The sequence below is a fragment of the Eretmochelys imbricata genome, chromosome 12, assembly GCF_965152235.1.
Source record: "Eretmochelys imbricata isolate rEreImb1 chromosome 12, rEreImb1.hap1, whole genome shotgun sequence".
NCBI classification, from domain to species: domain Eukaryota; kingdom Metazoa; phylum Chordata; order Testudines; family Cheloniidae; genus Eretmochelys; species Eretmochelys imbricata.
In genome coordinates this window covers 13,861,241-13,875,349 of record NC_135583.1, presented here as the reverse complement: position 1 = coordinate 13,875,349, position 14,109 = coordinate 13,861,241, and the positions used below count along the sequence as shown (strand labels likewise).

The following is a 14,109-nucleotide window of genomic DNA, read 5'->3' as shown; positions in this document are numbered from 1 at the left end:
AATCTCTTCCCTTCCAACTTCCTTACTTACATTACCCTTCTACTCAACCCCTCCCTTGCCCTACTTCTCAACCTCTCATTATCCTATGGTTTTTCCCTCTCTCAAAATATATATGCCCTCAACTCGCCTATCCTCAGTAAATATATAAATACATAAAAATCCCTCAATATTACCTGCATTTCCATATACCACCCCATCTTTCTCCTTCTCTTCATCTCTCAAATCACTGAACATACAGTCTACAATCAATGTATCGATTTTCTCTTGTCCTAGTCTGTCTCAGATCCCTTCTAATGTGGCTTCCGACCTTTTTAAACTTTACTGAAACTTCATGCACTAGAATTTCTAATAACCAACTTCCAGACAACCTAGGGCCTCTACGGCTATCCTCATCTTCCACAATCTCTCAGCTCTTTTTGATACATACTGTCAATCCTGCTCTTGATATCTGGGGTGAAAACCTGGTTCCATTAAAGTCCATGGGAGTTTTGCTATTGACTTCAACGAGGTCAGGATTTCACTCTTTATCTTCACTGGTCTTTCAAGACACAGTCTTCTTCTGGCTCTTCTTCTACGACTCTGTCCATTCTTTCAGCATCTCTTATAGTGGGTTCTCCTCCTCTCCTCCCCTACTCTCTGTGGCAGTTCCCTAGGGCTTTGCCCTTGGCCCTTTTCTGTTCTCCTTTTATACCCTGTCTCAAGCTGGTAACTGGGTTGGTGATTTCTAGTTTTTTGGATTTCACTGGTGTCTGGCACTTTATCCTTTGGGGAACATGCCTGCACATAAAAAGATAAAGGGCTTGATTTTGATTGCACTTACACTGGTGTAAATCAGGAGTAACTTCATTGAGATTAATGGTGCTACACTGTGGTAAAAGTACCCCAGAGAATCAGGCCACAGAATCAAATTGGATCTCAATTACATCTGTGCAATCAATAGTTGCCCTGGGGTAAGTGAGAGCAGAATTAATTCCTTAGAATTAAAACTGGAAACGACATAAAATAATAATTTAGCAAGTTTCACTCTACGGTTCATGAAATCCAGAATATCAGTTTCAGAATCAAGACCTCTTTATTTTTTTAATATTCGTATAAGGGATAGTAAATAAATAATCAGAAGAGAGTTTCTGGGCCCCTCAGTATTTCTAAGCAGACTGCATGATTCTTTCATCCAGACGGCCCACACAAGGACAACTGTCACTATATTAAAACACTTTCTCTATGCGTGTATGATAACATGGATATATTTCAGGCCATTAGCTAGAGTAGGATCTTCAGCTTTTATCATCCCCTGGTTGCACAGTAAATGTGCTGGTCCAGATTAAAAGGGAAAATGGGTAGATAGTATTTGCATTTCAACTGGTGGAAATTGAAAGTACATATTAATTAATTTCAATATTTATGAAAACAAATATACTTCTGAAAAACATATCACTACTGAACGGTGCTACACTATCAATGTGTGCTGGTTTGCTATTCACATTAGAAATTCTGTGCTGTTTTCTATGATTAGTTACATTTCATAATTATTACGAAAACTGTGTGTGTCTTATTCATTTTTTTCAGGATGATAACTTTATCTCAGGGTTTTCTGGCTGTAGCAAATACTTGAGCTTTGTTCTTTAAGTTTAAAGACACCCATACAGACTCATGATGGAGCTATAGCCCTCTACTTCAGTTGCTTGTTATTTATTCTGTATTTACCGATCCCTTATTCTGCACTGTTAATGCTGCAACTGTCCATCAAAGGTTTCTTTGGCTTGAAGTTTTAAAAATGTGTCACTCTTATTTCAGTAAGTTTTCTGGCTTAGAAACTTATGGTTTGTTGGATCACTATTTCAGTTTGCAACTGTGAAGGAAGTTTGCACATGCATAAAACAGAAAATCTATTGCTTATAAGAATTTGAAAGAAAGGTTTAACTTCAAAAAAGGCCAAAGTATTTGAATAATATTTCACTTACTATGACACCCCTGTCAGATGTGAGAAACAATAGCCCCAAACTATACCTCTTATAAACAACAAATATATCTGGTACTGCTGCACTTTAAGGAGGGGGACCCCCTCTAGCCGCACAGGTTCATTGCCTGAAGGGTCCAAACAGCACAGAGGGGAAATGGTTAGCTGCCTCACTGCCATTGTCCCACTTCTACCTGGACCAGCACAGGGCCCTCCATGGGTATACGTGAGAGGGGAAGTTGGAGAAGGCAGCAAGGATATGGACCTTCAGACCATGTATGGAGTCCACCATGTAGCAAACAGCCTTACTTCTGGTGGTTATTTTACAGAAAATTATGCTTCATGTGATATAAGCTTGTCCTTAAAAATGGTTTCCCTTATATTATAGGCCAGGGGTCGGCAAACTTTCATAAGCGGTGTGCCGAGTCTTCATTTATTCACTCTAATTTAAGGTTTCGCGTGCCAGTAATACATTTTAACATTTTTAGATCTCTTTCTATAAGTCTATAATATATAACTATTGTTGTATGTAAAGTAAATAAGGTTTTTAAAATGTTTAAAGAAAAGGAGTACTTGTGGCACCTTAGAGACTACTCTGAAACCTGTTAAAATGTTTAAGAAGCTTCATTTAAAATTAAATTAAAATGCAGAGCCCCCCGGACCGGTGGCCAGGACCCGGGCAGTGTGAGTGCCACTGAAAATCAGCTTGCATGCTGCCTTTGGCATGTGTGACATAGGTTGCCTACTCCTGTTACAGACACAAGTAAAAGCCAATCCACGAACAGCCACATTTATGTTTTATCAACACTCAGCTCCAGCCCCATATTTCAAATTCACACTGAAACCAACATTTGTTTTATGAAACCCTGTTTTAGAAAGTTTTCAATCATTACCTGAGACAGCTGGAAATCTACAGTTTACCTGTATAACGAAAACTGGACCACACCAAACCCTTGCACTCCCATGGATGAGCTCACTGCATACATGCAAGATCTGTAGGACCTGCTGGACCCTTCTGCAAAACTACTTTAACACTGGAAACATTGTAAATTTCAGGTAGCATGCATGCAATATTTTATTCCATCAATTCTCAAGTGTTCAGTGTTGTCATATGATGTGAGAATGGAATGTTACTGATTGCGAGTTAGTTACCTCTTGAAGCTGAAGAAATTTCCCTTCCATTGCTGCGAGAGCATTGCCTTTTTCCATCAGTTGTTTGTGGAGTTTTATCATTTCCACATTGTCCCGAATGTTTAACCTTCAAAATTGTATAAAAAATAAACTCAGTGAGATATAAGGTACAATAGCAGTCTTATTAGTTTTGCCTTGAAAATTTAAAACCTCTTGCAAACCAGTTTTTCATGGCTTCTTACTTCCACAACACACTTGGGGGAAGGTTTAGCATGTAATAGCCAACTTAATTCCTTCTTTTAAAATTTAAATTATAGATTTTAAGTAATTCCACATTTTACTGGAAGATGACATGTAAATATCAATCATTATTTGGACATGTTTGTTGACAATATCAAAACTACAGATATACTGCAGTGCAGGGAGTAATCCTATGCTTAAAGCAGAAGGATCATATATTTTGCAATCTATCCACTTTCTTTAAAAGTATGTGGTCATAGGATTACTACTTATTGGAATTTCCTCTCCGAGTTTAAACTTTTTAAATATTTCCAAGAAAAGTGACTTAGCATTTTACACAGATAATACCCTAAGACCAGCATTCAAATCAGCTGCAGATGTGTCTTTAACTATATAAAAACACATAACATCTATGCAGAAACTCTATATGCCTACAATTCTGTTATATATTTCCCCTGCTGAGTTTTAATTGAGAATGCATTATTTAATAGGAAAAGCTTGTGAAAGGTTATCACAGATCTAAAAAAATGTTTCGAATTTTTTTTTACCTCAAAACAGATAAAGTTGATCTCATTGGTAGATACGGCTGGAGAGTAGGGATAGGATAGAGAGGGACCTAGAAAAATTAGAGGATTGGGCCAAAAGAAATCTGATGAGGTTCAACAAGGACAAGTGCAGAGTCCTGCACTTAGGACAAAAGAATCCCACGTGCTGCTACAGACTAGGGACTGAGTGGCTAGGCAGAAGTTCTGCAGAAAAGGACCTAGGGGTTACAGTGGATGAGAAGCTGGATATGAGTCAACAGTGTGCCCTTGTTGCCAAGAAGGCCAATGGCATTTTGGGATGTATAAGTAGGGGCATTGCCAGCAGATGGAGGGACATGATCGCTCCCCTCTATTCAGCATTGGTGAGGCCTCATCTGGCGTACTGTGTCCAGTTTTGAGCCCCACACTACAAGAAAGATGTGGAAATATTGGAAAGAATCCAGCAGAGGGCAACCAAAATGATTAGGGGGCTGGAGCACACGATTTACAAGGACAGGCTGAGGGAACTGGGATTATTTAGTCTGCAGAAGAGAAGACAAAGGGCGGATTTGATAGCTGCTTTCAACTACCTGAAAGGAGGTTCCAAAGAGGATGGATCTAGACTGTTCTCAGTGGTCCCAGATGACAGAACAAGGAGTAATGGTCTCAAATTGCAGTGGGGGAGGTTTAGGTTGGATATTAGGAAAAACCTTTTCACTAGGAGGGTGGTAAAATGCTAGAATGGGTTACCTAGGGAGGAGGTACCTAGGGGGAAAGCCGATTGCTGCCGAGGCGCACACGGGTCGGACAGAACTTCTCTAAGAGGAGAGTCTATTGATAGAGATTCTCTAGGTTTTAGTCAGGAGGAGGGAATGAAAGAGGATAAAGTATGGGCCAAATCAGATGAGAAACATTCACAAAGAATCTGACACATCAGAAAAGGGCAGACAAATAAACAGTGACAAGTTTTTAAAGTGCTTGTACACAAATGCTAGAAGTCTAAATAATAAGATGGATGAACTAGAGTGCCTTGTGTTAAAGGAGGATATTGCTATAATAGGCATCACAGAAATCTGGTGGAGTGAGGACAAATCAATGGGACAAAATCATTCCCGGGGTACAAAATATATCGGAAGGACAGAACAGGTTGTGCGGGGGTGGTGGGAATGGCACTATATGTGAAAGAAAATGTAGAATCAAATGAAATAAAAATCTTAAATGAATCCACATGTTCCATAGAATCTCTTTGGATAGTAATTCCATGCTCTAATAAGAATATAACAGTAGGGATCTACTATCAACCACCTGACCAGGACAGTGATAGGGACGATGAAATGCTAAGGGAAATTAGAGAGGCTATCAAAATAAAAAACTTAATAATTGTGGGGGATTTCAATTATTCCCATATTGACTGGGTACATGTCACTTCAGGACGAAATGCAGAGAAAAAATTTCTCAATACTTTAAATGACTGCTTCTTGGAGCAGCTGGTACAGGAACCCACAAGGGAAGAGGCAACTCTTGATCTAGTCCTGACTGGAGCGCAGGATCTAGTCCAAGAGGTAACTATAACAGGACCGCTTGGAAAATGTAATATAATAACATTTAACATTCCTGTGGTGGGAAGAACACCTCAACAGCCCAACACTGTGGCATCTAATTTCAGAAAGGCGAACTATGCAAAAATGAGGAGGTTAGTTAAACAGAAATGAAAAGGTACAGTGACTAGAGTGAAATCCCTGCAAGCTGCATGGACACTTTTCAAAGATACCATAATAGAGGCTCAACCCAAATGTATACCCCAAATTAAAAAACACAGTAAAAGAACTAAAAAAGACCGACCGTGGCTTAACAACCATGTAAAAGAAGCAGTGAGAGATAAAAAGGCATCTTTTAAAAAATGGAAGTCATATCCTAGTGAGGTAAATAGAAAGGAGCATAAACATTGCCAAATTAAATGTAAAAATGTAATAAGAAAAGCGAAAAAGGAGTTTGAAGAACAGCTAGCCAAAAACTTAAAAGGTAATAAAATGTTTTTTAAGTACATCAGAAGCAGGAAGCCTGCTAAACAACCAGTGGGGCCCCAGGACAATCAAGATACTTAAAGACGATAAAGTCATCGCGGAGAAACTAAATTAATTCTTTGCTTCAGTCTTCATGGCTGAGGATGTTCAAGAGATTCCCAAACCTGAGCCATCTTTTGTAGGTGACAAATCTGAGGAATTGTCACAGATTGAAATGACACTAGAGGAGGTTTTGGAATTAACTGAGAAACTTAACAGTAACAAGTCACCGGGACCAGATGGCATTCACCAAAGAGTTCTGAAAGAACTCAAATGTGAAATTGCGGAACTATTAACTATGGTTTGTAACCTGTCCTTTAAATCAGCTACTGTACCCAATGACTGGAAGATAGCTAATGAAATGCCAATGTTTAAGAAGTGCTCTAGAGGTGATCCTGGCAATTACAGACCAGTAAGTCTAACTTCAGTACCGGGCAAATTAGTTGAAACAATAGTAAAGAATAAAATTGTCAGACACATAGAACAACACAAATTGTTGCGCAAAAGTCAACATGGTTTCTGTAAAGGGAGATCATGTCTTACTAATCTATTAGAGTTCTTTGGGGGGGGGGGGGGGGGCCAACAAACATGTGGACAAGGGGGATCCAATGGACTTAGTGTACTTAGATTTCCAGAAAGCCTTTGACAAGGTATCTCACCAAAGGCTCTTACGTAAATTAAGTTGTCATGGGATAAGAGGGAAGATCCTTTCTTGGATTGAGAACTGGTTAAAAGACAGGAAACAAAGGGTAGGAATAAATGGTAAATTTTCAGAATGGAGAGGGGTAACTAGTGGTGTTCCCCAAGGGTCAGTCCTAGGACCAATCCTATTCAACCTATTCATAAATGATCTGGAGAAAGGAATAAACAGTGAGGTGGTGAAGTTTGCAGAAGATACTAAACTGCTCAAGATAGTTAAGACCAAAGCAGACTGTGAAGAACTTCAAAAAGCTCTCACAAAACTAAGTGATTGGGCAACAAAATGGCAAATGAAATTTAATGTGGATAAACGTAAAGTAATGCACATTGGAAAAAATAACCCCAATTATACATACAATATGATGGGGGCTAATTTAGCTACAACTAATCAGGAGAAAGATCTTGGAGTCATCATGGATAGTTCTCTGAAGACGTCCACGCAGCGTGCAGCGGCAGTCAAAAAAGCAAATGGGATGTTAGGAATTATTAAAAAGGGGATAGAGAATAAGACGGAGAATATCTTACTGCTCTTATATAAATCCATGGTATGCTCACATCCTGAATACTTCGTACAGCTGTGGTCCCCTCATCTCAAAAAAGATATACTGGCATTAGAAAAGGTTCAGAAAAGGGCAACTAAAATGATTAGGGGTTTGGAACAGGTCCCATATGAGGAGAGATTAAAGAGGCTAGGACTTTTCAGCTTGGAAAAGAAGAGACTAAAGGGGGATACGATAGAGATGTATAAAATCATGAGTGGTGTGGAGAAAGTGAATAAGGAAAAGTTATTTACTTGTTCCCATAATATAAGAACTAGGGGCCACCAAATGAAATTAATGGTTAGCAGGTTTAAAACAAATAAAAGGAAGTTCTTCTTCACTCAGCGCACAGTCAACCTATGGAACTCCTTGCCTGAGGAGGTTGTGAAGGCTAGGACTATAACAGGGTTTAAAAGAGAACTGGATAAATTCATGAAGGTTAAGTCCATTGATGGCTATTAGCCAGGATGGGTTAGGAATGGTGTCCCTAGCCTTTGTTTGTCAGAGGGTGGAGATGGATGGCAGGAGAGAGATCATTAGATCACCTGTTACGTTCACTCCCTCTGGGGCTCCTGGCATTGGCCACTGTCGGAAGACAGGATACTGGCCTGGATGGACCTTTGGTCTGACCCAGGATGGCCATTCTTATGTTCTTATGTGGTGGAATCTCCTTCCTTAGAGGTTTTTAAGGTCAGGCTTGACAAAGCCCTGGCTGGGATGATTTACTTGGGGATTGGTCCTGCTTTGAGCAGAGGATTGGACTAGACAACCTCCCGAGGTTTCTTCCAACCCTGATATTCTATGATTCTATGATTATTTTTTGCATATATTTCAAGCTCAACAAAAAGAAATCCCTGAACAGCTTTTTACAAATACAAAATAGAGTGACATAAAAATCAGACTATAGCAATAGTCCAATAGTCTATCACAGACTATTAGAAAAATTGTCACAATGCCATGCTGGAAATAGAAAATGGACTACGAAGCTTACACATCTGTAAACCAGCTGAGGACTTGAAATACTTACTCTTATTCTTTAAAATATTGAAGTTCATTGTGTTTTGGTATTGCCCAGTAAATTGTCCTTACACAAATGATAAACAAGCTCATGAACCTGGGATCTTCCCCAAGAAACAACCTAACAAAACGCTAAAATAATCACGTGTCCAAAACATGTTATCTATATAAAGTTGTAGTGCATATAAAGAGCAGCATTGTCTCTTACTAGCTATTTAAAAGCTAATGTAGTCGCACATTTTTATTAATCTTGTTTCACCAAACAACACTGATCCCTTCAGACGCTTTTTACAGAAGTTTTTTTTTTTTTTTTTTTAAGTAAATGAAAGGAGCAGATGATAGTGGGATTTATGATGTGCAGATGTAACTCCAATGGCTCTGGACAATCCAAATTAACCATTATCTTCAACAGTGACAAACAGTATTTGATTTGAATGGTTTTGCCAATGCTTATTAACACACCAACCCTTCAAAATCAGGAAAAATTTATTAGAATTGAGTTTAGTTTTGACAATTCTGACAATATCTAACTACATATAGTTGCTAGCTACTGAAAGTAAATGACACTTATTTTTAAGCAATGTATGGATTTTAATATATATTTTCTCAAATATTTACAAAGGCAAGGGCATCAAGTTTTTCCTCTCAGACATGCAACATTTTCATGTTACTTCTATTAAATGGCTGTGTTCTGGCTGATCAGGTACATGGGTGAACACCTGAAAGCCTGCTGGCAGTGGTGGGAACACATAGTAGAAGCTGCCTTTCCTATTTTGCTTCTCCTATAAAACCATGGAGAGATATCTCCTCAGGTCTTCCACAACTGACATCACAGAGCAGCAGCTGAAGAGACAGTGGTCCCTACGAATAGTGTATGTATATATACTTAAGTGGTCGTCTGGACAAAGCACAGTACCTCATCCCAATTATTCTGTCTCTGAAATAGTTTATGCAAAGGGATCATAAGTCTAATATGAAGCAGAATATGAGCACATATTAATGCTGTATTTTCCCTTTATAGCCAAAATTTGGTTCAAAATAACTTGCTCTGTCCCCTCCCCCTCCTCGTCTCCCAAAAAAGTTCCAGGTGAGAATAAAGAAAGTTCATTTAATATTATGGGCTTACTTTTTTCTCATTTGCATATCAATTACACCAGTGAAATTAAATCAGGAATGGCTCCATTGTAGTTACATTAATGTCACTGAAATCTGCAAACTATCAAATGTAACAACACTGAGACAGCAGTCAATGGATATTTCTTGAAGACAGCTCCTATTGCCATATCAAGTAAGAAAACAGCTCTCAACTCTTTCCATATGGTTAGCCCATGTTCAAACAGAAAACAACTTTCAGGAGCTCTTCCCTCTCTATTCAGAGGTAAAGAAAGAGAAAATAAGAGAACTGGCCAATATTTTTCAGTAGAACAGGATCAGTCTCCCATCAATGCCCCAGGAATTAATTCAGGTTAACTTTAATCATGGAAGTAAAAAAAAAATATCATCACCACAGTGTATACTTTTGTCATTTCTCCAAACACATTTGAAATGACAAAACTATATACTGCCTTAAGTCATGTCCATTAGTCCATTAACACTTTTAATAGGCAAAAAGAAAAGGAGTACTTGTGGCACCTCAGCGACTAAAAATTTATTTGAGCATAAGCTTTCATGAGCTACAGCTCAGTTCACTGGATGCATACAGTGGAAAATACAGTCGGGAGATTTATATACACAGAGAACATGAAACAATGGGTGTTACCATACACACTGTAACAAGAGCGATCAGGTAAGGTGAGCTATTACCAGCAGGAGAGCGGGGGGGGAAAAAACCTTTTGTAGTTATGATCAAGGTAGGCCATTTCCAGCAGTTGACAAGAACGTGTGAGGAACAGTGTGTGTGTGTGTGGGGGGGGAATAAACATGGGGAAATAGTTTTACTGTGTGCAATGACACATCCACTCCCAGTCTTTATTCAAGCCTAAGTTAATTGTATCCAGTTTGCAAATTAATTCCAATTCAGCAGTCTCTCGTTGGAGCCTGTTTTTGAAGTTTTTTTTGTTGAAGAATTGCCACTTTTAGGTCTGTAATCGAGTGACCAAAGAGATTGAAGTGTTCTCCGACTGGTTTTTGAATGTTATAATTCTTGACGTCTGAATTGTGTCCATTTATTCTTTTACATAGAGACTGTCCGGTTTGGCCAATGTACATGGCAGAGGTGCATTGCTGGCACATGATGGCATATATCACGTTGGTAGATGTGCAGGTGAACGAGCCTCTGATAGTGTGGCTGATGTGATTAGGCCCTAGGATGGTGTCCCCTGAATAGATATGTGGACACAGTTGGCAACGGGCTTTGTTGCAAGGATAGATTCCTGGGTTAGTGGTTTTGTTGTGTGGTGTGTGGTTGCTGGTGAGTATTTGCTTCAGGTTGGGGGACTGTCTGTAAGCAAGGACTGGCCTGTCTCCCAAGATCTGTGAGAGTGATGGGTTGTCCTTCAAGATAGGTTATACATCCTGGATGATGCGTTGGAGATGTTTTAGTTGGGGACTGAAGGTGATGGCTAGTGGCAGTCTGTTATTTTCTTTTTTGGGCCTGTCCTCTAGTAGGTAACTTCTGGGTACTCTTCTGGCTCTGTCAATCTGTTTCTTCACTTCAGCAGGTGGGTACTGTAGTTGTAAGAATGCTTGATAGAGATCTTGTAAGTGTTTGTCTGTCTGAGGGGTTGGAGCAAATGCGGTTGTATCGCATTTGCTCCAACCTCTACAGCAAACAGGGAAAGATTAAGAATGAGCTCTCAAAACTGGATACTCTCATAAAAAGCCAACCTTCCACACAAACTTCCTCGTGGCTGGACTTTACAAAAACTATACAAGCCATTTACAACACACACTTTGCTTCTCTACAAAAGAAAAAGGACACTAAACTATCTAAACTACTACATGCCACAAGGGGCCACAACAGTGGTTCCCTTAGCCCACCCAGCAATATTGTCAATCTGTCCAACTATACTCTTAGCCCAGCAGAAGAATCTGCCTCTCCTTCTGTCCCTCCACCCCCACAAACATGATACAGTTCTGTGGTGACCTAGAATCCTATTTTTGATGTCTCCGACTCAAGGAATATTTCCAACACACCTCTGAACAACATGCTAACCCACAGAGAGCTTCCTACCAAGACTACAAAAAAGAAGCATTCTGGGTGGACTCCTCCTGAAGGTCAAAACAACAGACTGGACTTCTACATAGAGTGCTTCCGCCGACGTGCATGGGCTGAAATTGTGGAAAAGCAGCATCACTTGCCCCTTAACCTCAGCCGTGCAGAACACAATGCCATCCACAGCCTCAGAAACAACTCTGACATCATAATCAAAAAGGCTGACAAAGGAGGTGCTATCATCATCATGAATAAGTCGGAATATGAACAAGAGGCTGCTAAGCAGCCCTCCAACACCACTTTCTACAAGCCATTACCCCTCTGTTCCTACTGAGGGTTACCAAAAGAAACTACACCATCTGTGTCCACATATCTATTCAGGGGACACCATCATAGGGCCTAAACACATCAGCCACACTATCAGAGGCTCGTTCACCTGCACATCTACCAACGTGATATATGCCATCATGTGCCAGCAATGCCCCTCTGCCATGTACACTGGCCAAACCGGACAGTCTACATAAAAGAATAAATGGACACAAATCAGATGTCAAGAATTATAACATTCAAAAACCAGTCGGAGAACACTTCAATCTCTTTGGTCACTCGATTACAGACCTAAAAGTGGCAATTCTTCAACAAAAAAACTTCAAAAACAGGCTCCAACGAGAGACTGCTGAATTGGAATTAATTTGCAAACTGGATACAATTAACTTAGGCTTGAATAACGACTGGGAGTGGATGTGTCATTACACAAAGTAAAACTATTTCCCCATCTTTATTCCCCCCCTCTCCCTCCACAGTTCCTCACACATTCTTGTCAACTGCTGGAAATGGCCCACCTTGATCATGAGTACAAAAGGCTTTTTCCTCCCCGCTCTCCTGCTGGTAATAGCTCACCTTACCTGATCACTCTTCTTACAGTGTGTATGGTAACACCCATTGTTTCATGTTCTCTGTGTATATAAATCTCCCGACTGTATTTTCCACTGCATGCATCCGATGAAGTGAGCTGTAGCTCATGAAAGCTTATGCTCAAATAAATTTGTTAGTCTCTAAGGTGCCACAAGTACTCCTTTTCTTTTTGCGGATACAGACTAACACGGCTGCTACTCTGAAACTTTTAATAGAGTTTTTGTTTTGTACCTCTTATTTCTTTTAATGGTGGTCAAATAAAAAAAAAAGCAATCATTTACTCTTAAGTATCACATTAGTGTCATTATTAGATGTTTATACAAGAGAAATTAGAACTGTTTCAATTCACATATCAAATTATATATTAACCATTTCAATTTAGAACTATACACATAGAAATCAGGACAACATGCATCTTTGTGTGCACATTTACATTTCTGCTTTTAGTCCAACTCAGTTTTTTCATGTGGAAATAGGGATTTGGATGTGTGCGAAGTTAAATAAATACCTATCCAACAATCAGCAAATCTCTGATCTGCAGACACATGAACAAGCGTGAGCATGAGAAGTCAGGCGTGAGAAGTCAGATGGAAATGTGAGTACAAGTTTATGTTTGCAGTGGGTCTTATTTGGCAAAGTTTTACTCATGTGTAGTTCTAATGAATCCCCAATGCTGTATTAGGTCTACCATGTCTGGTCCTTCTAATCTGGGAATGGAACTGCTACAATGCAAACGCTGTAATCAAGAAAATTTAATGTACTATTCTCCTAAATCTGTGTTTTCAATAGGCCTGATCCTGAAGTTCTGTTGCAGAAAAAATGCTATTATATATACAAAATACACTATTTTTCTATACTGAGAGATGAAAGATGAAGGGCATTGTCAAGTATCTGTTTCACAAATGCACTTCTGAGCGGCTTCAAAATATGTTTTTGGAAAGTACCAAGAGCAATTAAGTTACTTGAAGGACTAGCTGCTTGCAAAAATGTAATTGTTCAGAATTAAAGCATTTTGGCTTGAGCACTATGTTCTGTAGAAATCATCCTACCATGAAGTAATTATATTCTGTCCATCTCTAAATTAAATACAACCAAACTAAATTAAATTAAATGTTATGTTTAAAAAATGTAACCAGCCTGATATCCTATGTGCCAAGTTTCTCAAAGTAATATGCCCCTATTTAAAAAACAAAACTTCTAATGGAAAATTATAAGAAACACAGTATCTGCAGCTGTACTAGTGAATGCTGCAATAGTCCCCTCAATGCATAGTCTAACCCAGTGGTTCTCAAACTTTTGCACTGGTGACCCCTTTCAGATAGCAAGCCTCTGAGTGCGGCCCCCCTTATAAATTAAAATCACTTTTAATTATATTTAACACCATTATAAATGTTGGAGGCAAAGGGGGGTTTGGGCTGGAGGCTTACAGCTCACGACCCCCATGTAATAACCCCGTGACCCCCCTGAGGGGTCCCAAACCCCAGTTTGAGAACCCCTGGTCTAACCCACTTGGACAGACACTAGTTTATGTTCTGTGTTGTGCCTGTTTTGAAGTGCAGCATAGAAAATCTAAGTGCAGGATGGGGTGGAACTGCAAGGTCAAAGTGGCTTTAAGCCACCTTTGTGATTCTTGGATTTCAGGCTGCTTTGGGGTTGGGGTGGTACCCAGTACACTTAATTTTTTACTTTTTATATCCATGTGCATGTGATTTCACAGTGAACTCTTTTTTATTTACTGTAGCACCTCCTTTACAAATAGGGAAATTACATACATTATATTGTTTACTTTGTATATTGAATTTGGTTTAAAAACCACAGACACATGGGCTGCAAGGACACAAGAGTTTTGCTAACAAAAGATTATGTGGAA

The 14,109-nt window shown here is 39.3% G+C and overlaps 1 protein-coding gene across 18 annotated transcripts in view; it reads right to left on the bottom strand.

Moving 5' to 3' along the window:
• Window positions 1-14,109, bottom strand: part of RPGRIP1L (RPGRIP1 like) — a 141,314-nt gene that overhangs the window by 105,401 nt on the left and 21,804 nt on the right. For all 18 annotated transcript variants that reach the window (XR_013347609.1, XR_013347610.1, XR_013347611.1 and 15 more), the window contains one exon: window positions 3,110-3,215. Coding sequence is in view for 13 of the 18 variants with exons in the window: in XM_077830837.1 (XP_077686963.1) it covers window positions 3,110-3,215 (106 nt within the window). In the remaining 5 variants the exon portion in view is untranslated. The remainder of the gene's footprint in view (window positions 1-3,109; window positions 3,216-14,109) is intronic.